Here is a 25,850-nt window from a genome sequence, read left to right as displayed (position 1 = left end):
CAATCCACATTTCTGCTCATTACTCTGCTTGACAGGATTATCTATCTATCTATATAAAAATCTATCAGTTCGCTTTTCTGCTGACAGGTAATCTCCCAAACTACTGGACCGATTGCTTTGAAATTTTCACACAACGTCGCATTTACTTGCGGACAGGCTTTTTATGGTGTTTCCACACCTCCTGTTGTGTACATGTCATAACTGTGCCAGTTATTGTGTACATGCCACACTTGTGACAGTTGGAACCACAGTTCTGTTCCGCAACAGTGCCATCTGCTGGCCATCAAAGCAACACCCTCTGATACAAGGGAACCAACCATGCCTTCCTTAAAAACCGCTGCCATCTGGAGTGAAAGGGATGGGTTCCGCCATCTGGACATGGCCCACCCACCCTAGCGGAGGAAGGGGAAGGTGAGGGAGGGTCCAGGGGTTTGCTAGACCAAACACTCTGAAATCTGAACACAACGTAGCTCATGCCTCCCAGCGGGTTTTCAGCTAGGTAATTCGCCTGCAAGGGAAGGGAATGAAAGGGACCAGCCCACCTGGACATGGCCCACCCACCCTAGAAGAGGAAGGGAAACGTTAGGGAGGGATGGGGTGGGGTGGGGTGCCATGCAAGGGAACGGGAGAGAGGGAGGGGAGCGAGGGGCCCCTTGCCTCTCCCCTCCCTTGCAAGCATTGTTCAATGCCACATGTTCGAACCGTTCGCTTCCCTTTTTCTTCCTTTTCCACTTCACCAGACTCAGCCACAGCAACGCGTGGCCAGGCCCGCTAGTCTATTCTAAATATACCTGTTCCCTTCAGTATCCAAGTCTTGAGGGATATCAGCGTGGCTGTGGGGCTTCATGTGTGCATGAACCTCCACTGCTACACAGGAATGGACGCCCAACAAAAAAAATCTGCCACGCCTCTGTGCAAAGGCCCATGGCCTGGCTGATTTGCAAGCTGTCCACGGGACACCTGGCCATGCGAATGCCCTGCGGCAGCTGCATTTCCATTTACACTGACTGCATTCAGCTGTTTTTGGCCTGTGTGGAATCCGCCTATGATTTGTAATTATAGCTGAATGCAACCTTAGATGGTTAAAGCTTAATTTTTTTGTGGAAGGGGGAGAAAAAAGGTACTCAGTTTGCTGTTGTACAATTTCAGTGACTACTTCTTGTCACTTAATTTTTCAAGTATATCAAGCAATATAGATGAGGATCAAATGGTGTGGGGCCAAGCAGGGCCCCCACTCTGATCCTGGTGCCCCTCTCCCTGTAATTTGCAAGAAGCCATTGGGTGCGGAGCTCCCCTGATGCTGTGGCCCAGGCATAAGCCCTTGGAGTGCTTCCAGAACTGGCCCTGGGTCTGTCCCAGCCAAACAGACACAGGAGGGAGACCAAACAGCAGCAACTCCTGGGGTGCAGACCTCAGCTCACTCGTTAGGTGGCAGTAGTTTTAGCTTGTCCCCTCCTTCTGGTCTGCCTTCTTCTTTGCCCCCATCTGCCTGCCTCTTCCACCCATTCACAGTGGGATCCCACTTGTCAGAGCTGCCACCTCCTTCCTGTGTTGCTAGTTCAACCTGGGACTGTCTGTGCCCATGCTAACTCTCCAACCAGTCACCCGCTCCCCTCCATGTTGCTTGGGGGACAAACTATTGTACAGTTTCATTTTTTGTGGCATATGTTGCCTAGTTGTAAACAGAGGGTGCTGGGACAAAGAAGAGGGAAAACCAGTGGTGGGGCAAGGTGAGGGTACCCTGGGGACACAGAACTGACCACAAGGGGCACTCACCTCAGACCCCCAGCTGGCTGCTGGACTGCCAAGTTTTTCAAACACCAGGACCAGCTAGTGGCCTGCAGAGGCAGGTGGCCTGAACAGCTGCAGCCTGAGGTAGCTGGCAACAGAGGCTCAGGCTGGTAGGTGAGGGCATGGAAGAAGGAGGAGATGGCACAAATTCTCTCCCCACATGATTGAGGCAAATGGTGCGGGATGTCGATCCCCTTTGTCCCCCACTCAGGTATGCCATTGGGTATGCTGAAGGTCTTGGACATCCTCATTGGGATTTTTTACTTTCCCATCTTATATTACACAGTTATGACTATTTTAGAAGGACTGAACAGTACAATACTAGGCAGAGTTACACCATAGTAAAACTGTTGATTTGAATGGGTTTAGAAGGATTAAACTGATTAGGATTGCACTGAAAATGACTAGGTTCATGAATTTTAGTCTCAATTTGTTTATTCTTCCGCTTTCAACTATTATATTAATCTATTTTTGTAATAATATCCCTTTTCTTAAATAAGGAAAGTCAAGCTGGCTTCAAGACGAATGTGAAGATATTAAAGAACCCCAGTGTCCAGACGGGTGAGGATATTTCAGTTTTCTTTTATAACTTTTAAAAAGGAAAGAAAGTTTGCTTAAGTCTGTGGCAATGTAAATATTTCTGTGCAGTAATTACCTAAGTTGCTACTAAAGGTCAACCATGACACACACATACACACACCCAGTCCACTTTCACTGTTTAATAAATAGCTTTCTAACTGACTGTATTCAGAAGGATATGGATGTGAATTCATATGTTTTATGTTTTACTGTGGTGTTCATAGAAGTTTAGCCACAGAAGTTGAAAGTCTCTTGTGAGAAAGCATTTTTGTGGCCTATGGGGCCTAGTTGTAAACACAGAGAATGAGACTTACAAACCACAATATTTTGGGAAAACCACAGATCAGAAGTTCTAAGACTTGTGACTCCATTCAGATTTTTTTAAAATCAAGGAGTATGTTGAGATCTTTGCCTTAAGATCCACATTAATGCAACTTTTAAAAACTAATGTGATGTCTAAGGTCATTTCTGCACAGTCCAAATATCCCAGGTTGAGCAAAGGATATATCTCTGTTTGGTCAAAAAGTTTGCACGGGTTTGTCTGTAATATTTCCCTCATCCTGGGATTTTCAAAAATCGCCAATTTGGCAATTCTTTTCAAAAATCCCATGGTGAACCACCATGCAAACACCATGGAACCAGTTTATTTTTCCCACCAGTTGTCTGATCTCCCCAGCCCTGCCGCCTGCCACCCTGATCTCCCCACCTGACATCATGTCAGTTTTCAACTTTGTTGATCCGCCGACCCTTGCAGCCCGCCCTTCCCAAAATGTTCTTCCAAGCACATTTTCTGTTCATGGTATTGACCGGGTGCCATTTTGCCTGGGTTAATCAGGAGTGAAGTCCCAAAATGTCCCCATTTTCTTTTCTGTACATGTACTGGTTTCTCAGAGGACATAGCTAGGGAGATGTGCACTTTGGGACGAATGTTAGTGGGCATATCATGAGGGAGGCGGTCTCTCATTTTCTACAAAAATATGAGAACATGAGTGGGAATGTGATGTGATGCTGTGCCTCATTGTTTTTTGCTGCTGCTTGCTGGGTTGAGGCCTGTGCTGGGCCCTATCTAGAACTGGAAAGGGGGGGCTTTCCCCCCCCCGCTGCTGCCCCCAAACAACAGCCAATCAGAACATGGGACACTGGAGATGTTTGCACATGGGCTGATATACTTGCAGTGTAAATACAAGAGACCTGGGCTCCTACAAAACAAATTGGAGTATTTCCTTCTAGTCTTCACTTGATTCCTTCACAGAAATGGGCAGCCATATGAAGGGAGAAACCAGGATAAAATAGTCCCAGATTTTAAGATACTGATTGTAACCTGGTATAATTGTGCCATGCAGAAATGGCCTAAGACACACTTTGGACAGTTTAATTAAAAATACAAATGCTGATAATGAATACGTTAAATGGACTTTTGAAGAACAGGGTTGTCAGCTTTGTAATTTTTTATTTGTTTGCCAGCTTTTGAACTGGTCCCTCTAGCTTTCCCTTTAATACTAGTTTGATCTGCATGACAAATTTCAACTACCCATTTTTACATAGTAAACTACTATTAAAGTGCTAAGACCTTTTTCCTAACGGGGTGGCAGTCTTACTTTGAAGGATACTTCAGAATGCAAAAGGAGAGATACATATTAGGTGAACATTATTTTTGTACACCAGTACATGGTACAATTCAATTGTTTATTAAATGGCCTATCCTCTCGATTATCTGGACTTGAAAAAATAGGAAAAAAAGAAATCTCGATTATCTGGACTTGAAAAAATGAAAAAAAATGAAATAAATTCAATGTTATCAAAAAGCATCTACTTTTTTTGAGAGGAGATGAACTTTATGAATGAAATTATATTTCCACTTGAGCAATGTAAAATAACTTGACTAGTCATTCGTTTACTTGAAATCCAGTTTTTGCTGAAGTAAGTTTAAAAGTAATCAACATGGGTTCATAAAAAGGGGAATAGAATAGCTGAAGCCATCTATAGTTTAGTATTTTATGTATTTTAATTAAATTATATATACGATGTTTTAAACTTTTATTCTTGTTGGAAACCGCCCTGAGCCTTCGGGGAGGGCGGTATATAAATGTAATAAATGAATAAATAAATAAATAAAAATAAATAAGGTCATTCTGCAAGTGACTGGAGCTTACTGATGGCAGATTCACACATCATAAAGTCCTTATGCCCTCGGTGTGTTTGTGCTGGCCCATTTGGTCAAACTTGAGCTGGGTGTTCTGTGCTTGGAACTTAATTCTCAGATGTGGATGGGCCTTATTTGGATCAGGTAATGGTGCACATGAAGGGGGGGGGGGTTCCTTACCCTCCCCACTATTTTCCTAACCTGAAACTACCCTGGGGAGCCACTATTAGCCCAGCTGTTATCTTGCAGCACACTAGTGTCCCTCTGTACATAGTTTGGGATTTACTTTTATGAATTGTTAGTCCAGCATCTGATTAGCAGCTAGGCTTCGGACTTGGGCCCCACTTATGGAAATGCCTGCTCTTTACAAAGCTGTGCTGCAACCTATTGCGTTCCCATTTTTGTGCTCCCCGTAGAATTAGTCCAGTTAAAATTAGTAATTGCCCACGAGCCCCAATGAAAATCTCAATGTGCTTGATCCAACTAAAGTTAAGCAATTTTTTAGGGTCCATAGATTTGAAGTGGATTTTGAAGTGTTTCTCTCAGTGGGTTGCGTCCGCTGTGATCAAAAACAAATAACATTTTAGTTTTGATGTTTTGTTTTTTCCTGCATGCACTTCCAGCTACAGTATTAATAAACAAAATAATGGGTACTTTTTATTCACAAACATCTCATAGCAAGTCAACATGCTGTTCTCAGAAACAGATAGCAGGCCAAGGTCAGTTTCATTAGGCTCCTTCAAGAGAGAAACAATCTAAATGTTTACCAGAATAATCCGTTTGGTAAGATCTGTGTTAAAGGTTTTTAAAAGTTTGTGTTTTGCTTCATATAGTAAAACAAGTAATTCTGGTATTTTATATGATTATGTACTCTAATGTTTTTGAATGCTGTAAAGAAAGTAAAGCAATCAGTCCTCTTGGACACAGCAAGTGTTTATATAGCTATACGAGCGAGGGCAAATACTCCAGATAAGCAGCAGACTAGAACTATACTTAGCTTGTGGGTTTCTTTCTAGCAAATGCCAAACCAGGAAGCAATTTGCAAAAGAAAAACACAAATTACTTTCAAAGTTATTATTTTGAATTGGCCTGTTGTTCAGGGCTGTCTTCACAGCATTATAGGCCCCAGGCAAAGCAATGCATAAGATATGGACATATGCATACGTGGTTGCAGAGGTGACTGTGATACTAAATCAGAGGCAAATGCCATTGTCCACTTGTTATCATAAAAATTAACATTAATATTGTTCATTATGTTTAGGAAAACACATGCAAAATATTTATGGATTAATATAGTATACTATTCATTTATTTATTGTTAGCAAGTCACAACATACATAGATCAGCATGGGGTCCCTATGCTCATGGGGCCCTTGGGCAACTGCCCAGCGTGCCTGTGTGTTAAGATGGTCCTGCTGTTGTTTCACTTAGTTATATTTTGGGGAGGCATAAAACATTGATAGAAAGCTCTTCCACTGGCTAAGAGAGCGAATTTTAAAATATGTCACAAAGGGTGGGGTATTTTTTGTTTTTGGAAATTGATGGTTTAAGCCTAACCATTGTTTATTCAGAGTCATGCTGACTTCTTACTTTACAGAAAGTCTGAAACAGAAGTGTAGCTGGGCAGGAGTGCACCCGGGGCACACTCCGTGTTTTCTGCCCCCTGCCCCTCCCCCCTTGGCTACCCCTTACCTTTTCCAGCTGGCAGAAAACAGGTTTCTGCTGGCTGAAAACGGGCCAAGCTGGTGGGGCGGGGCAGGGCGAGGGGAGGAAGGGGGTTGGAGTGATTTCCGCGCCCCTCCCCAGGCACGTGTCTGGTGCAACATTCCCCTGTCCCCTTGTAGCTCTGCTACTGGTCTGAAATGTATTGTGTTTCTAATGTTTTATGGAAACACCAATGTAACTGACACCTAGGTAATGAATGGCTAAGAAAATTGCCAAATAGGAAAGAAATGCTAGCAGCAGGATTCTTATACACAGTATTTTTTGTTAGTTCCTACACCCATCTCCAGTGGCCACTACTGATATAAAAGTGAAATTACCTTAAGAAATCATTCAGATTCTTGTCTCATGGCTAAAACAAAACCAACCAATTAATTATCCATCTTGTTCTTGAAGCTCCCATGTGATAAAGAACAATGCTAACCACTCAGTCCTGTTTATGTCTTTTCAGGTGTAAGCCCCACTATGCTCAAGGGTACTTGTTCCTGGTTTACTGTGCATATGCTCGCTTCAAAAATTAGCTTCCACCAGTTAGACAGGTTCTCCTAGTGTTCAGCCTGATATTTTGACTGAATTTGAGCATGTCCCAGCACATCTTCCTATCCTTAAAGCACATGCAACACTTCAGGATCACTCTTCTCCATTCTCCTCCCCACAATGCCTTAAAGCCCTCCTTGTGGCCAACAAGGACAGCCAGACTTTCTGGCATTGTTTACTGTGCTATGGCTGCCATTACTAACAGTAATAACAGTATTTTTTTACTAGTCTGTTGTACAGCATGTCTCTTGATATTCCTTGGTCTGTGTTTATACCATTTCTGGTTAGTTCTATCTCCTCTGGACATTTGGTCCCCTCCAGAGTGTGAAAAAGCTTGGCATGTGGAACTGAAGTTGATCAAGATGTTTTTGTTTGGTAAGAGCTGTCTCTCCCAGTTTATCTTTGGATACACATCAACATAGTTGTTCCAGACTGCAGAAGTTTATAGAAAATGAGTGAGTAAATATCAAGTCCTTGTTTCTAACTGTCTCATTTCTAATTGCTCAGATTTACAAAGCCTCCAGTGTTGTTGTTTTCTTTGGATGGATTCAGGGCTGAGTATTTGCACACATGGGGTGGACTTCTTCCTGTTATTAGCAAATTACGTGAGTAGTTTCTCTGTCTGAGGGATAGCATGTTGAAATATTAAGAAAAAAATAATTTAAGCTGTGTATTTTCTTCATTTTATCACTTGAATTCATTAAACTTCCCTAAACTCCTTTTGACCTATGGTATCATGGTTGTTTTTACAGCAAAAGGTTAGAAAAGAGGCAAGATCCATTCTTAAGTTCCATAAAGCAGTGACATGATTAAACAACTGTTTCTGTGACTAGGCATTAATTATCTTGCACATTTCCAAAACCACTTTCCTAAACATGGAAAATTTGGTGAGACATGACTATTTGCTTTTGTAAGGTTTGTTAGGAGTTAGTATTGGGTAAAATATTAAAAACAGAAAAGAAACATTAAGTTGCTTAGAAATACATATTTAACAAAGCACATACAACTTACTTGACTTTCTAGCTCTGGAGTATTGGAAAATAGCAGCACAGAGTAATCAGAAAGGATGATGTTATTACATTGTGTATATCTTCTCTTCTTGATTATGTTCTTTTTGTCAAAACAATGGGAAACAGTGGCAATATACAAGCAGTTGAAAAGACCTTGCCATTCTGGTTGCAGAACTGAAAAATATAAGTCTATAAAGTAATAAATACTTTAAATTCTGTGAAAGTCTTCTGTGTAAACTTACATAGAAACCTGATGAATTCTGAAAAACAAGAGGAAGGCAGCTTGCTAAGATCTTATGATATGCTATTGCTTATCCTACATAAGTTTCACAGTTTCTGTTGAGCAGTAGAACAGCTAGATTTGAGTCCAGAGTCACCTTAGAGACCAACATGATTTTTAGGGTATAAGCTTTTGAGAGTCAGAGCCAGAGGCATAGCTAGGGAAAATGGAGCCCAGTGCAAAATCTGAGTTTTGCACCCCCCCCCCCCATGTTCGTTTGTGGTTTTTTGTATTTTTCAGTGTTTTTTCAGTTTTTGGCCTGCAGGGGGCACAAGGTTTGGTAATGTTGGGTTCAGAGGGCCAAAGTTATGGACCCTCAAAGTTGTAGCCCCCATCTCCTATTAGGTCCCATTGGAAACAATGGGGGCACCCCCTTTTGGAGTCCATAACTTTGGAGCCCCTAAACCAAACCTCACTAAACCTGGGTGGTGTCATTAGGAGAGTCTCCCAAAAAATTCCTGAAATTATGGTGCTGCTAGCCTAAAAACTGCACCCCCTGCAGGTCAAAAACTGAAAACACACAAAAAATAAAAAAACCCCACAAACCTGATTTTTTTGCAGCCCCCCCCCCAGCATGTGCCCAGTGAAACACGCAACCCGCCCCCGTTCCCCTGGTAGCTACGCCTTTGTTCCCAGGTCCCACCTGGGGGCTGGCATCCCTATTATCTGCATCTCCTCTTTCTTGGTTAGATGGTTAAACTGACAAGACTTATGCAGGAAAGTATGATGCTTTGAGAACAGATTAAACTAAATAAGTACCTAAACCAGGGTTCCAACCTTTTTAGCCTAAAAACTGCACCCTCTGCAGGCCAAAAACCAAAAGAACACTAAAAGTGCAAAACCCACAAACCTGAATTTTTGCGCCCTCCCAGGCACGCGCCCAGTGCAACACGCACCCCCTGGCCCCCTTGTATCTTCGTCTCCCGTCAGATACATGTTGGAATGGAAGTCTCTGAGTCCTTATATCCTAGTCAGAAGGTATAAGATTGTCCTAATGGGAGTTTTTTCTTTGAACAACAGAACTACTCTTGGCTTGTGTTCTTCAAATACTTCCCCATACAAGTCCCCTTTCCCCCTTCTTTTCTTTACATTCTTTACATTCTGGGTTCTCCGCTTCTCTGTTTTATTTTCCAGGGTGGATCTATGAAGTTCTGTTTTTATGATTGGATGCCAATATAATATTATTGATTGTTGTTTTAATGGGGTTTTTATTGTAACTATTGTTTTATTGTGTTGTTCACCGCCCAGAGCCCTTCGGGGGAGGGGCGGTATATAAAACTAATTATAAATAAATAAATAAATAAAATAATCTGGATGTGATTTTTAAAGTCCTATGAGTCTCATAAGCAACTCTGCTAATGGCAGGGAGGAGGGAAAGTTGCTGATTGAGAAGTGCAAGCCAAATGCCTTGAGTATTCAAAGCTAATTGCACAATTCTTCAGATTCTGGTTGTTGCTAGTTATCAGAGGCATAGCTAGGGAAAATGGAGCCCTGTTTTAGTCTCAGTAAGTGTTGTACATTGCCGTTTGAGTTCTTGAATCAGTTGCTGGAATGTCTTTTTAAAAATGTTCATGTTATAGTTGTCATATAAGCAGCATTATCCTGTTCTGTTCATCCTTATTGTGCTGTATTCATGTATGTATATATTTATGGCCTGTACTAGGTTCATCTTGTCTCAGCTAGTCAACAGCTGGTGAATAAAACAATATTACTGTACCAGGGATACTTTATATTATTTTAATGGATATAAACTTGATTGTTTTAATGATGTGAGTTGTTAGCCATCCTTAGCCAACTTCAGTTAGGATAGGATGGGATAAAAAGCCAAAGAAATAAATAAGTCAGTCATTGTTTAAGATGCTAATTTACATAGTACTTGATTTAATGCTTTTTGAGAGTATTAATGTTGTGCACATTGATATATGGTACCAGGTATGCACTGCAAGATATAATTTTACAGATTTACCTGGCCACAAAAAGTAGACTGTGACCAGTCACTGCATCTAATAGCTAAGCTCTAGCCCCCTTGAAGATAGAGAAATGCATGAAATGGGCTCAGCCACGGCTACAATTTAGGGGTTTGTAAATCTGAAGGATTTACAGAAAAATGGGAGAGAACTTGCTCCCAGACCTGTTATGTGGACATCAGCAAATACTTGGCTGAGTTGGACTAGTCTGTGGGTTGTACAGCAATTGTTGTGTCCGTTGAGGCACCTATCTGGAGTTTTGTTGAGGGTTGTGGAGGCAAAGATGGCCAGGACAAAGAGATGGAGGTGAAAGATACAACCACAGGGTGTAGGTTGGGTGAGTCAGGGAAAATGGAGACAAGAGGCAATGGTAATCAACAAGAGGAGGTAAATAAATTAAAAGAGAAAAAAATTGGATTTCTCCTTCCTCTGCAGATACCCTCCTTGTTCCCTCCTAGATAGCATCCTGTCTCAGTCTGGAATGAGCACAGTGTGAGAATGACAGGTAGATAAGGAAATAGACTGTTTTTGTTTGTTTAATTAAAACATTTCTATCCTGATTTTTTTCTTAAAATAACAGTTAGAACATCTTCAGTAACAACCAAAGATAAAATAAGATCAAGTGATAGCCCAAAAAATCTTGAAATATCATATAAAGTTCCACTGTGTTAGCTTTGTTCTACTTGGAACTGTTAACAAATGGTAGGTTATAGGACTTAGATGGGGATAGGGTTCTTTAGAATGTATTACTTTAATATGAGTTATTTATTTATTTATTCATTCATGGTTTGTCCTGTGTTTTTTTGTCTAAATTAGAACTGAAAACTGAATCCCAAAGAGATCAATGACGGTTGAATTTCAGTAATGCAGGGTGATAATAAACTGAATGCACCATTTTCAGCACTTATTTTGTGCGTGTGTGTGTTTTGCTTGTATTCAAAGACTTTACTGAAAAAAATAATTCTGATATTTTGTCACATGAAATTTCTCTGTTCACATTTATGAAGGCATCTATGTACATATTTATGTACATATTCAAACAGCTGTGTGGTAGCTTCTTATAACAGCACTGTGGATCAGAGGGTGACAATGGACTATTTTACACGGGCCAACAAACATGGGTGTAGGACGCTATAAAACCCATTTTGGAGGGAGGGACTTCACACAGGTCCTGCCTCCAAAACAAGTTTGTCCCATTTTATTTCCCCCAACCTGGGTTTTTTGAAAATCTCTAAACTAGTGATTCTTTTGAAAAATCCTCAGTTGGAACTGCTCCCAAGCGAACGGCCAGACAGAAGGAGCTTTATTTGCCGGCCTTCTACTGCACCCTCCATGGCGAGGTAAAAGCCACCTGTCATTGCCTGGCAATTCCAGGGAGGCCCCTTTTCCCTTTTAGAAATTTAGAAATAGCTACGCAGGTGCAGCTGGTCATATTGTGGGACGATTGGCATGATTGTGGGGGCTCATCTCTGCATGCCTGTGTAGCTGTGCATATTTGGCAGAATTTTTTTTTAAGAGAAGCATCTCCATGAGGAGGCACTACAGCAACCTGGATTGTTTCTGTGGGCTCCAATTGCTGCCTGCATGGGATGCATGTGAAATGGGTAAAAAGGAACAGGTTCCTTTATCATGACTGCAACCCATTATACATTTGCTGTGTGGAACCAACCTATGTGGCAGCTTCTCCTATGATTTGTGGGATTTTTATCGAGGCAGCACAAACATCACACAAACAACAGGGTCGCATTGGTTTGGCAAAAAAGGCCTAAACTTGGGCAGAAAGCTGCTTGTCCAAATGTGGTGAGGTATCGTTGTGGTTGTGGTTGATCTAGCAACCAAACAACAGATTGCATGGGAGGAACTGGTATTGAGAAAAAGGTTCACTTTGCCATATTCTTTTAATAGTTATACATTTTGATATGAATTTTTGATATGAAAATTAATATAATCTTTAAGTGTAGAATTTTTGAATATTTATAACTTTAACAAAACATATCTATAATTTCTTTTGTGTTCACCAGAAAAATGTGGAACATACACAGATGGCATGAGACCAGTGTATCCATCAAAAACATTTCCCAATCATTACAGCATTGTCACGGTAAGAGCATCTTGTGATTTCACACATACACTGAAGAGGAATTTGCATTGGTTTCATTTACTTTTTATAAAACATTACATTATGTAACTATTGAAAGTATGCTATAGTAATACGTAAATAAAAATTTTTCCCACGTGTTTACAACATAATTTTAAACAAATTTGCTGATTGTTAACCTACTGAGTTCTGTTTTTTTTTAATTGCTTGGTTCAGTTCATTCATTTTCATTTATTCCACTTATACCCCGCCCTTCCCCGTAGGGCTCAGGGTGGTGAACAACAAATAAATAACATCAAAAACACTAATCAAATATCAGCAGCAAATATCAAACCAACAAATATCAAAACAGCAGCATCAATAAACATAAATATCAAGTATCAAATGGGGTGCTGTGTGGTTTCCAGGCTGTATGGCTGTGTTCTAGCAGCATTCTCTACTCTGAAGATGCCAGCCACAGATGCAGGCGAAACGTCAGGAGAGAATGCTGCTAGAACACGGCCATACAGCCCGGAAACCACACAGCACCCAAGTGATTCCGGCCGTGAAAGCCTTCGACAATACATAAATATCAAAATAACAGAGACACATGCAGCAACAACAAGCAGCCAAGAGCACCTTGCTGGGCGCAGCCATGTCGGTTGCAACTCACTAGGAACTTCACACCATGACCCACTCTGCTCCAGATTCACCCTCCTCCCGCCACGACAGGCTGGCACCACCCAACCCATATCCACCTGTCTTTCATTGAAGTGCTCTGTGAGTCCTAATGATCCAACCGCCATAACAGCTGCTACACAGGGCTCTGTTCCCATAAGAGAAGGAGTTCAAGCAGAGACGTAGTGATGCCCCAGGCGGAGCCACAGCAGAGGTGTGACCAGGCCATGGAGGGGGCATGGCAAGGGCGTTCTGGGGTGGGGCAGGCACCACTGCAGCAGAGATGCAGGGTGCACACGTGTTTCCCCTCATTCCACCTCTGAGTTCAAAGTTTGTGTGGCAACCTACTCCACTTAAAATGGAGGGCTCTCCCTCACAAAGTGTCCTATCTGGAGGTAAGCCCAACCAAGAAATGAACTGAAAACTTGGGCTGCCTCTCTGACAGCTCTCCGGAGCACTCCTCAAACACCAATCCCTTTCTTGCATATGGGGTCATGGTGGTGGGAGGCTGTAGCTCTTCTGCCCCTGCTTTACCCCAGTGCTGCTGGCCTCAGGTGTGGGAGTCAGCATCACGGGGTGGCTCCCAGCCATGAGCAAGGGAAATGAGAAAACAGATTTGGGAACCAGGCCCTTGTTTATCTGTCAATGCTCAGCCATCCCTTTGGATCAAGTACCTGTTAGGGTCCTGAAATGAAGGAGGTCAGCTACAGTTACTGGACTTTGCAATCTCCTTCAGATGTTTGTGTAAAGTCCTTGCCCAGAAGTATTAAGTCTCTTATCTGTGTTTCTCTTGGCACCAAAATGCCTTGTTGCTCATGTTAGTTTCATGGTACAGAACTGAGAAATAGCATCCTGTGCTGGACACCCTACCTCATGAGTTGTAGGTTATCCTGGCAGGGGTTTTTGTAGATCTTATGGGACCATGATTTGGTGTGGGGCTTGGCTGCTCAGGGGAACGAGGATGTTGTAGTTGGCATCCTAAACTGTCCTAGCCCTCATGGGCATAGGTATGGCAGTGGGGGGCACTTGATTTTTTAGCACAATTAGCGCCTATGGGTTACAACGTGTTTTCTGTTGGCATAACTTTGCACCACTGACAGAGGCCATTCCTGGGCTGGAAGGGTTTAGGGATTCAACTAGCTCTGGCTACACCCCCAGAATGACCCACAATCATGCCAACTCAAGGGCGTATGGCTCAGTTGTGCTGACAGGCAGCCACTGCGGGACTGCCCTGGCACCTGCAAGTGGTGCAGTGGCACTGACAGCCTGCGCTTGCACAATTGGCTTTTACTGTGATAACTCTTGGAGATAGACCCAAATAAAGATCAGATGAGATCCCTGAACGCATTTGACCCCCCTCTGCCCCAGGATTGTACTGTAAAACAGTCAGTCCTTTTTCTTATATTCCCAAACCTTTGATAATTCTGTGACACTTAAGATACCACTAACATCCCAGTTTTCATCTGTATCTCAACAGGTGGCACTCTTTTAAAGGAAAGGAAATTCTTTTATATTTACAGTAATTAGAGAATGTAACTCTATAACCTCTCCTGAGCTTCACTAATTCTCCACATGACTAAGAGTGTGCCTTGGAAAGCACCCAAATTTCACTGAAGACTCTCATTGCAAAGGAAGCTACTAAGATGTCTTTTAGGGAACAAAATTTGAAAATCACCACTGTTGGCTTTTAAAGTATTTTCTTGGCTTCTCTTGTTGCCTGAAAGTTGCTAAGTAGACATTAGCATCACTGATGGAACTGGGGAGGCAGAGGGGGCAGACGCCCCAGGACCATTCGCCTGGGTCACTTGGGGAACACATTTTGGCCTGGTCCCTCTCCCCCTCCACCCATCCTTCAACTGAACTCCCCACCACCACCGCTGAATTCCCGTTGCCTCAAAACTCTCTAACAAACCTTTTCCTCCTCTGAGTGGTGCCAGCTGGCAGCACACTGGAGCAGGGTTAAGACCAGGGAATCTTCCACCCCCAGTGTATTACCAGCAGGCATCACTTGGAGGGGGAAAGGTTTGTTGGGGGTGGTTGTGAGGGGGACTGGGGGAGAGCTTGGCAGCATAAAGGTGGAGGGAGTTAGGGGAAAGGGGGAGTTCAGCAGCGGGTTGCAGGGCAAGTTTGGGGGCAGGTGTTGGTCACAGTGCCTGGGGCAAGTCTTCAACGCCGTTTTGTGATGGTATGCCACTGATTAGCATAAACATTGTTGATATCTAAGTAAGAATGACTCAATCTTGCTTGCAGGGCTTATATCCAGAATCACATGGACTAGTTGACAACAAAATGTATGAGCACAAGAGAAATGCTTTTTTCACGCTGAAAAATGAAGAGAAGTTCAATCAACAGTGGTACCTAGGACAGCCAGTAAGTAGTGATTTTAAGCATACAATCCTGAGCTATTTTATTATATGTCAAAAATAAATGAAATGTTAATCCAGTGTGTTGTTTTTGTTCATACTTCTTTAAAATAGGAAGTGTGTTCTAGGTAAATAGTCTTCAATATATATATTGAACACCAAAGCAATGAATAAACCTTACAGTATAAAAGGGTTGATACAATGAGAAAGAATAGTATTTTGTATGGAAAGTTATCTGTTTTGCACATGTTTTTAAAACTAGAAGGAAAAATGGCTGGCAAACAGAGGTCCAGGAAGCCATTCATGAGCAGCAATGTTTTCTCTCTTCATACAGATTTGGCTGACAGCTTTGTATCAAGGACAAAAATCTGCTTCATTCTTCTGGCCTGGTTCAGATGTTGATGTTAACGGAAGTTTTCCAAATATTTACAAAATATATAATAGGTGAGACTTTGTAGATTGGGAAACATTAGTTAACAAGAAAGAATTATGTATGTTCTGAAGCATTAAAAATTGAGGACAGCTGTGATCTCAAGATACTGGTAAACGCAACATCTGCATTCCTGATATATTTATTTTGTAGGATTCCTTTTGGAGAAAGTTCTCCCCATCCATCTCCTTTTCTGTAAATGGGGTTAAAATAGGGTCTCAAATAAAGCATCACATTATTCATAAAAACCTGTCCCTAGAAGTACAATCATACTGCATGTTTACTTGGAAATAAATCTCCTTCAGCCAAGATTTTACTTCTCTTTGAGATTTCTTTTAGTTCTGTTTTCAGGATAATTAATGACTTCCTGTTTTCTCAGGCTCTCTTGACATTCACAAATTAAATGTTAAATGATTCTTGTTGGGTGCTTGTGGGGATAATAATTTTTTTATCTTCTAGCAAGCCACTGTGACCACTCAAGGTTTATAGTTTTTATTGTTATAACACTATTACAAAATCATAATTATAAAAATGAGGAAAAGACCAATAGCTTAATTTTCTGCAGGGTTCTACAGAAGTTCTTTCCTTCCTGAACAAGTGTTGTTAATTAAGCACTCATTAATGAGTGCTGGGGAGAACCTGAAAGCTCCTAGAAAACTGTCAGTAATTATTCAGGCCAGAAAGAGAACAAAGTACTTTTTCTAACTGGAACAGTAGCCTTGGGAAGGCTTCATAGCACGCTCTCTTCAAATAAGAGACTTCATTTGGCACTGCATTTTAAATAGAAAAAAAGTAATTATGACATTTTTAAAAAATGAAAAATTAAAACAGAAAATAGTAGAAAGCAATAGGTTGACTATAATATCATCTGGAAACTGAATGATCACATCATGGCAATTGAAGATTAAATAGATATTGCATACACTTTGATCTGCACAGCACAAATATGATGTCTTGAGGGCCTAAAAAGATGTCTGGGTAAGGAATTATGCACAGCTATTTTCTCAGGTTGCCTTATTTCATCACAAGATGTTTTTTAAAAAAAAAAACGCTTTGAAGTGCACCTTTTTTTTTTCTTAAGGCACCTTCAAGACGTTCCCTGCCTGGATGTGTGGAATTCGGAGCTCAGGAGGTGGCTTATTTTCCCTGCCTGACCATTCCGTTCTCTGGTTAGTTTCATCTTCCACTTACACCTGACATTTTGTGTGCTGGTGAAGGGATTCTCCCTGCCTCTATTTGTTGAAGGTTGCTCCAGGACATTTGCTCTGCAGACTCCGATCCTGGGCATCTTTTCAGCTCGAATAGTACTTAGTTGTATTCAGCTCTCCCTGCCAATTCTGGCAATATATAGTTTTCCTTTCTTTTTCTTTTTGAGGAACTGTATTTGAATATACGCAGACATGCATAAGAGAATCTTAGTCGCTTGGAGGACTGCCATTGAAAAGCATTGGGACCATGGAGGACAGGTCCACTGCCCATTGAGAAGCAATTTGGTCCCAAAGTTTTTTAATGGGAGTCCTCCAAGCGGCTAAGGTTCTCTTATGCATGTCTGCATATCTTCGGAGATGGTGCCTCAATTAAAAAAAATAGGAAAACTTATATATTGCTGGAATCCACAGAATGAGCTGAGTACAACTACATACTTTTTGGGCTGAAAAGGCACAGCAGAAGTCTGCAGAGCAAACACCTTGGGGCAACCTTCAGCAAAGTGAGGCAAGGAGAATCCTTGCATCAGCACACAAGATGTCAAGTGCAAGTGGAGGGTGAAACTGACCAGAGTGTGAAACAGTTGGGTGGGAGAAAGCCTCTTTTCCCTCTGATGCCTTTGCTGTATGGAATCAAACCATCAGCTGCCTCTTTTTGGCCCGTTCTGCACAAGCCAAAGAAGTGGCTGCACACCAGCATAATTCATGCTGGTGGAGCCTCAGGACCGCTTGCATGGTCCCATGCAGGTGGCTCTGAAGCCACTGCGGCCCACGGAGGCTCCTCTTTTTTGTCATCCCTCACTTACCTTCTGTGAGAAAAAGCACGGCGGCACCTTGTTCCAGAGGTGCAAACAGCACTGTAGGGGCATTGTTATCTACCTATCAAACTGTAGAAACACTCACACAATGTGAATGTAATATTTATTATTATTTAATTTTGTTTAATATCACAGCTGCCAGTTCTTTAGCTGGTTGTTGTTGGACTTTCATTCAACTTGAACCTCACCCAGATGCCTAGGGCATTATAATCTATCAGCATAATGTTGTTATTATAATTGTCATAGTAGCAGTAGTAGTAGTGGTAGCGTTTTTGAAGCAGTTAACCTTTCCTTATGTAAACTTGCATTTGCCAATCCCATAAGCCTAGAGACTGGACCTAAAATAAGACAAAGCAGAGATCTGTACCTTAACAAATTACAGAACAGTGCTCGCTATATAATATTTTAGGAAGCAGTAAAGCTTGTGTATATTATTTTGAAATGCTTTAGTTAAGTGGAATCTTCCAACCAATGGGTCCTGACTCATGGAAAACACAGTGATATGCATTAAAACATTCTTCCAATCCTAAGAAGAGTTACACACTTCTAAGCTCTTTGACCGCAATGGATTTAGAAAGGTATAACTCTGCTAAGGATTGTATTGTATATTCCAGATGTTTTAGAGCAAATAAAATTTTCACAAAAAGGTACCCATAACAAAAACAAACCAGCCCTAAAAAGTCCTTCTGCTTTCTTCAAACATCACTTGTTTCCTTCTGTTCCTTATCTCTGCGCCATACAATGACCTTCCCCTTCTGAAACTCAGGATTGCTTTTCAGTGTTTGAAAATTCCTGCAACCTATTATCTATCAAGTGAACTTCATGACCAACAGAGAAGGAGTATTAGTACAAAACATAGACTACAAACTGTTTTCAAGGTGTAACAAAAACTTTAACAATAAGCAGTTTTTACATAAGCAAATAAAACTGATTAAATAATACATATCATAGTTGTTAAATCTACCACGCAATAAAGCGGAGGGGAAAACATTGAAGCGAGCAAGTGTGAGGGCTCTTCTCTGCATTGGATTAGTCAAAAAATACAAATAGGGAGCCATCCTGTTTTGATATAGGGGTATTGAAAGATGTAAGGGTGAACAAGTTTTCATAGCAGCCCTAAATAAATTAATCCATTCGCTTTCCAACAATTTTTGTTTTAACAAGTTGTAGGATTCTGAACTAGATAGCGGGAAAAGCGAGTTGAGAGATATACCAAGTGATTCAATCTTTCTTTCGATCAGAGAGAACCATGGATTAGCCTGAGTATCAGACAAAAGTAGGTGAATTAGCGAGTGCTCATCATGCGAGAAATGCAGGCGAAGCCAAAATTTAAAAGCTCTCAACCAAGCCCTATAAACTAATGAATTTTGGCCCAGTTCTAAACAGAGGGCCGCATACGGTACACAGTTTGGCAGGCCCATAATTTTACGGAAAAATTTGGATTGGACAGTATTCAAGGAGTCGTCAACTGCTTGGAGCCAGATAGGTACTCCATAAAGTAACTGCGCTTCTTAGAGTTAAAGATTTTTAGTGCTGCTGGGACAAGGGAGTGGCCCTTTCCATAAAAGAAGCGTGCAATGGCAGAATAACTGATGGTAGCAGCTGCAATAGCAGCTTTTTTGTGGGGTAACCAGGAGAGGTTATAAGAAAATGTAATTCCAAGATATTTGTATTGGTTAACCTGCTCCACTGGCACTTTATTAATCGCCCAGTTATGTTTTTTGTATTGTTTGGCAAAGATCAAAATCTTGGTCTTTTGATAATTGATGACTAGTCCGTTATCTGTACAGTACTGCCCACATCTATTCAGCAGTCTACTAAGTCCAACTTTTGAGCGAGATAGAAGGGTGGTATCATCAGCATATAGAAGTATTGGAATATGCCTTGAGCCTAATTTAGGGGCATGGTTATTAATTTCCAATAAGGCTGATGGAAGGTCACTCAAAAATAAATTGAAAAGGGTTGGTGCTAACACACAGCCTTGCCTCACACCTTTAAAGGTAGAAATAGAATCAGTCATGAGACCTTCACGTGAGCACTTAACTCTGCAGTTTGTGTTGGTATAAAGTTGCCTGATTAGAAAGAGAAGTTGATTGTCTATTCATAGTATTGAGCATTTATTCCAAAGACGTTCTCTAGAGACTGTGTCAAAAGCTGCCTTCAAATCAATGAAGGCAGCATAAAGTTTGCTTCTTGGACTTTTGGAGTATTTATTAACCAAATGCGTAAGAAGCATAGCATGGTCTAACGTGGATTTCCCCCTCGTGAAGCCTATTTGCTCTGGGCCAATGATGATCTGATGAATCGTCCAGGCCTGTAGTTTGGTAGAAGTGTCTTAGCATATATTTTCCCAATGACTGATGTCAAACTAATTGGGCGGAAGTTGGCAGGATCCGATGGGTCACCTTTTTTATAAATAGGTACAATGACTGCAGATAGCCAAGGCTTAGGAATGAGGCCTGAGTCATTGATTTGGGTGAATAGATTGGCCAAAAGGGGTGCCCACCACTCTATATGCGACTTCAGTATCTCTGGGGAAATTATATCTGGGCCAGAGGCTTTACGGGGTTTCAATTCAGTTATTAGATCCATGATTTCCTGAGTTGTAACAGGAGGCCATTTGGAATCATCTAATGATGGAGATGGATGATAAATGTTACTGGTCTCTTCCTTTTGGAACAGCTTCGCAAAATGATCTAGCCAAACCTCAGGGAGAATAGAAGAAAACGCCCTCATTTTATTGGAGTCAAGTCTGTTTGTCAAGGCCCAAAACTGTCTTGAGTCATTGGAGATTACAGCTTGATATAAGCGATCCCACTGATTCTGGAAATGAGCGAAAGGGTATGCTCTTGTGGTGAACAACAAATTGAAACATTGGCACATCAACTGCTTTGCTGCCCTAAATCTGCTAATATCAGATCAAAATATTCCAATATTCTTTCTAGGATACCTAGTGAAATGGGAGAATCAGGTAGACTTCCTTTCCTTCTGGACAATTCTGACAATGAAACTTGTGAATTGGTTGCACAATTTTTACTGGAGGTGATGCACAATCAATAATTTATATTTTATCTTAAACCTTTGTATTTGTATACCTTTTATCTCAGGTTTTTTATTGTGTTATGATTATTATGCCAAATAAAGGCTTATTATTATTATTTTAATACATATCATAGTTTTTGTTAAGTTGCTTGTTTTGCATTTTGATTTAGGTCAATACCATTTGAAGAAAGAGTAACAACCTTCCTTAGTTGGCTACAGCTACCAGAAGACAAAAGGTACATGTTTAGAATATGAGAAAGACAGAACAACCATATGTTTAACTTCTGTGGGTTTTCCAGGCTGCGATACTGTGGTCTGACAGTTTTTGCTCCTAAAGTTTTGCCCACATCTATGGCTGGCAGCTGAAGATGTAGATGCCAGGCATAGATGCAGGCAAAACAGTAGGAGCAAAATCTATCAGACCACGGCCACACAGCTTGGAAAACCCACAACAGCCAGTGAAAGGCTGTGAAAAATCTTTGACAACTATGTATTTCTCAAAATAGTGTCTTATCCAACAAAATACACAACCAAATAAGGCCTATTTTTCAAATTTTATTTCTTGTGAAAAATTTCTTCAAGTAATAGATCCAAAAGTTAGTTTGTAGTAGCAGAACACTGTTACTTTTGTTGCATCCTAACTAACCAATTTATTGACTGTATTCAGTTGTCACAGTAAACCATGGTTTCAACTGTGGTGTATTGTGACACATAAAAGAAGGCTGCACTTTGTTGATGACTGCTAAACAGGCATGCTGAACAGCTGTTTGTACCTGGCTTGTTAACTGCGGTTTGTACTAACTTCTGATCATTGTGAGGTCTGAATAAAGAAAAACTGGTTCTTTAAATCATCCATTAAGTAGTTCTGCCTTCCTGAATATAGACAGCTGTTCAAAGAAACAGAAAAAGTTTGTGGGTTTTTTTGCCGCATAAAGCTACTGAGTATGTGTTCTCAAAAAACAACCTCCCTCTGTTTCTCTTCATGACCCCATTTGCTAATGATAACTTACCAAAAGGAGTGCCTTTCTAGGAAAGTCACAGTTTGTCATGGCAACAGTTTGTCATGTTATTGTGGGATGAATTTTCATAGCAAAACCCAGTGAATGAACCATTTGAAAATGAAGGTGTGGTGCATTTGATATTAAATAGGATCTTGCCCATGACAGTTTGTTTTAGGCTGTTTCCGTATGGCACAATTATACCAGGTTACAATTGGTATCTTACAATCTGGGTCTAGTTTACCCTGGTTCCACCCTTTGCATGGGTGGCTGTTTCTGTGAAGGAGTCAAGTTAACACCAGGAGGAAATACTCCAATGTCTTTCACACAAACCTGGCTTTTTTTGTTTTTACAATGTAGATGCAGCATGCATGCTCAAATATCCCTGGTGTGCTGGATTCTGATTGGCTATTCCCCCCCTCCCAAAGGCAATGCTTCTGATTGACGGATCCCCAGCAACCACAGGAAAACCAAGCCGCACACACCCACCCCTTTTCTCTAGCTTTGGAAATGAGCTGGTGCAGTGAGCAACATGGCAAGCACATTGTGCTATAACAAAGTAAAAACATTTGACCAATACTGGGCAGAGCACTATGTCCCATCCACATTTAAAGGTGTATGGGAAACCACAGCATGAGACACTGACCACCCCCCTCCAGATATACCAGATAAACTTTGACTGGTCCTTGAAGCTGTCACGGAATTAGAGCATCTTGTCAGGCAGGCGCTTCCCCACCCCACCCCTCCCCTCCCCTCCCAGGATCCCATTGGGAATGTGTGCCGGGAGCTGCAGGATTGGGCTGGCTGTGGCTCAGCTGGCGAGCGGTGGTTGGTGAGAGTGAGCTGGAACAGGGTGAGCATGATGTAAGGCAGGGAGATCAGACAGTGGGGTGGAAAAAATCGTTTTTGCTCTCATGGCCTTCACACAGAAGTGATTCAACACGGGATTTTGGAAAAAGATCAACATTTTAGTGGTTTTTGAAAAACTTGGGTTGAGGGAAATATCACGGAACAAACCCACTTTTGGATTGGGAACTGTGCAAACTTCTTGACCACACCAGGATATTTCTCTTGCTCAACCTGAGATGTTTGGACTGTGCAGAAACGGTCATGCATTTGCTGAAATAGTACCCAAACAAAGTTATTGATTTCATTGGGAAACACATGCTTCACTTTCCTTCTGAAATCAGTGAGTCTTGAAAGTGTTTGAATCTGGCGGGATTGTACTGTCAGGCTGTGATCTTATACACTCATTTACTTCTGACTAAGACCCATTGAAACCCATAGAACTTTTGCTTGACTGTACAGAGATATGATTGGGGTGCAAGTTCCTGAATTCCGTGTATATTTTTATCGTTATTGCTTCACTGAACATTGCTCAGATGTTTATGAAAAATGCTGTCTGTATGAATTCCACACCTTCTCGCAGTTTATATGTAAAATATTAAAATTTTGATACTGTTTGATGTAGACCACACTTTTACACTCTGTATTTAGAAGAACCAGATTCTTCAGGCCACATGTATGGACCAGTCAGTAGTAAAGTAAGTAAATGGATATTCTTTTTTTTTCTTTTTAAGTAAGTTCTATAGTGAGTCAGTGATATAAACGTTCTTTTTAAAAAGAGAGCTAATGTTTTGTATCAGAAATTTAAAGTCTAGTATGTGTATTTAACTTTGTACTTTAAATATAAAATGAAAAATAACTTAAACTCTGAGCTTACTGTTAAAATGGGACATTTTTATTCAATTATATTTTTGAACCTTTTCATAATTCTGTGGGTATCCTTTAAGCCTTTTGTGAACCTTTTCAAGTGCAAAGTCTCAGATACAGGTCACTGGTTATTCAGTTCTGTTGGCTAGACAGGTCATCAGTGGAGTGATTTTCCATCCTGGTTACAAAGGTTCTTGTGGATCAGAAGTTCAGATGTTAAATATGCCTTGCATGCCAAGTTAATGTTTGGTTTGCCTTTATTTTTATCCTGCAGACCATTCAGGCATTACAGAGAGTGGACACAGTGGTTGGGATGTTGTTGGATGGTCTTAAACAAATGAACCTGCACAATTGCATCAATATCATTCTTCTCTCTGATCATGGTGAGTTTATTTAAGATGTATAGTATTCAGATCAGACTAAAAAAATTAGGCTATTTTATTTTTACAGTAAGAATATTTTAGCAATATGATGAAAGCTTTAAAATCAGATAAAGTTTATTATGTTTGCAGTTCTATAACTGGGACTTTCTTACAATTGGATTATGTTAGCTAGAAAAAGACCTGGTCCTGAATCTGACAGATCTTCCTGTAGAGAGGGAACATACACGGCCCAAAAACTTAGAGCCCTTGACCCTTACGAGAGTAAAAACCAGTTTTACATGTACACATTTCCCGCAGCATTTTGAGAGCAGCAATTGGTTTGTTTGTTTGTTTTTTATCCTGCCCTTTCCAACAGCGTCAGGCTCAGGTTGGTTAACAATCATAACACATCAAAGAAACATCTCATTGAATAAATATAATTATGAAGCATACATAGAGCTATGAACCTAAATTAATCAGAATTATTAGTGATTGGATGAGAGACCATCAAGAGAGACCATCATTTCAGTTTGTGGGCCCATATCCTTTTTTCCAGACTTAAAATAGCTCTGAGAAGCTGCAATTTGCCAAACTGGAGCAACATACAGGCAACATACAAATTACTTGTATGTTTGCCCCAGTCAGACAAACTGTAGTTTCACAGGACCCTGTCAAGTTGGAAAAATGGTGACAGGGGGAAGGGTTAATCCCCTTTAACCACACCATAGCTCTGATTTCCTGTGTAACTTTTATTTTTAGAGTAAAGATGCTAAATAGAACTCCCAAAATCATGTCAAAATAGGCTCCTGCTTGGTTGTGATTCCTAATAAAATAATTGTGACTTACTTCCAAGTAAAGGGATTTGCAAAGTGAAAATGAAAAAAAAATCAGCTTACCATATTTGGTTGAATGTCCATTTATATCCTTCTATGTTTGTTTCTTACTGCTAATTATATATGGTTAGCTTCATTTTCTCATTATGACAGGCAACTACCCATTAACCAGCTGATTATTTAAAATAAAATTTGCTTTTTCTTTAAAGGGATGGAGGAAGCTAGCTGCAGTAAAACAGCATATCTGAATACCTACTTGGATGATGTTAGAAATTTGACCATAGTAGGTGGCCCTGCAGCTCGCTTAAGGCCAAACAATGTTCCAGATGAGTATTTCTCTTGTATGTAATTGCTTGTCTAATATGCTCAAATTCAATGTATTCTTGTTTTTTTTCATTTTCTTTTAACTGTTAAGTAATCAATTATATCTAACTCTTTCAGTTGATTATGAAAACACTGTCAGAACCCTTACAGTAAGTTTTGTTTTTCATATATGACTCTTGATTATTTTTTCTTACATTTACTGCTGAATATTTTAGCCATTTGATTAAAAATGGTGCAATAGTTTTAAAAGGCTCTGTCCATTAATTTTTTTTTAAGCTGGGAGTTATTTCCAATGTAATTACTTACAAATTCAGGAATAGCAAACACAGTTCTTAGAAGAGGCATTTTTCCTTTACTCTGACATTGTAGCTTGCTTCTTCACACGTGTACATCATCCCCTATCAAAAAAGGAATAAAATGCCTTTTTGGTGGAGCTGTTTGCATATGCAAATATATGCAGATTAGGTCAATGAAAACCTCATGAAATTGACTACTTTTTAACAGCTCTAATTACGTTATTTTATCCCATGATGTTCAGAATGAGAATGAATTGTTATCACTTTTTCTCCCAAATTAATGATGATTGAGAAATCTTGATGCTATCATGCTTACCCATGTGACTGTGATGTTCATACACATTTCCTAGAGCCATGATTCTGTAATCACAGTGGAGAAGTTTTCATGACGTTTTTTGTATATATGTGCAAACATATACATGAGAATGAGTAGCTAGTGCCAGAAAATTTCAGGGATAGTTAGAAGCTATGGAAGCTTATTGGGTGATCTTTGACCAGTTACACACTCTCAGCCAAACCTACTTCACAGTGGTGGTACAAAAATTATATGGAGGAGAGGAGAATGATATAAGATGCTTTGGGTATCCATTGAGAAAGGCAAATGAAGTACAGTAATAAAGTTTTCCATAGGAATGTTTAAACTGGCTTGCTGTTTGATGTGTTTGAAAATTTATAGATGAGA

At 40.6% G+C, this 25,850-nt stretch overlaps 1 protein-coding gene across 1 annotated transcript in view; it reads left to right on the top strand.

The window, feature by feature from the left end:
- Nucleotides 1-25,850, top strand: part of ENPP1 (ectonucleotide pyrophosphatase/phosphodiesterase 1) — a 50,848-nt gene that overhangs the window by 18,015 nt on the left and 6,983 nt on the right. Inside the window, exons 5-14 of the mRNA XM_048505477.1 lie at nt 2,292-2,352; nt 7,280-7,377; nt 12,051-12,130; nt 15,035-15,154; nt 15,482-15,591; nt 20,813-20,878; nt 23,112-23,184; nt 23,628-23,736; nt 24,758-24,889; nt 24,990-25,021. Coding sequence (XP_048361434.1) covers nt 2,292-2,352; nt 7,280-7,377; nt 12,051-12,130; nt 15,035-15,154; nt 15,482-15,591; nt 20,813-20,878; nt 23,112-23,184; nt 23,628-23,736; nt 24,758-24,889; nt 24,990-25,021 — 881 coding nt within the window. The remainder of the gene's footprint in view (nt 1-2,291; nt 2,353-7,279; nt 7,378-12,050; nt 12,131-15,034; nt 15,155-15,481; nt 15,592-20,812; nt 20,879-23,111; nt 23,185-23,627; nt 23,737-24,757; nt 24,890-24,989; nt 25,022-25,850) is intronic.

This window comes from Sphaerodactylus townsendi, linkage group LG01 (genome assembly GCF_021028975.2).
Source record: "Sphaerodactylus townsendi isolate TG3544 linkage group LG01, MPM_Stown_v2.3, whole genome shotgun sequence".
NCBI classification, from domain to species: Eukaryota; Metazoa; Chordata; class Lepidosauria; order Squamata; family Sphaerodactylidae; genus Sphaerodactylus; species Sphaerodactylus townsendi.
Note: the sequence above shows the minus strand (reverse complement) of the source record. Positions and strands in the feature narration are given on the sequence as shown.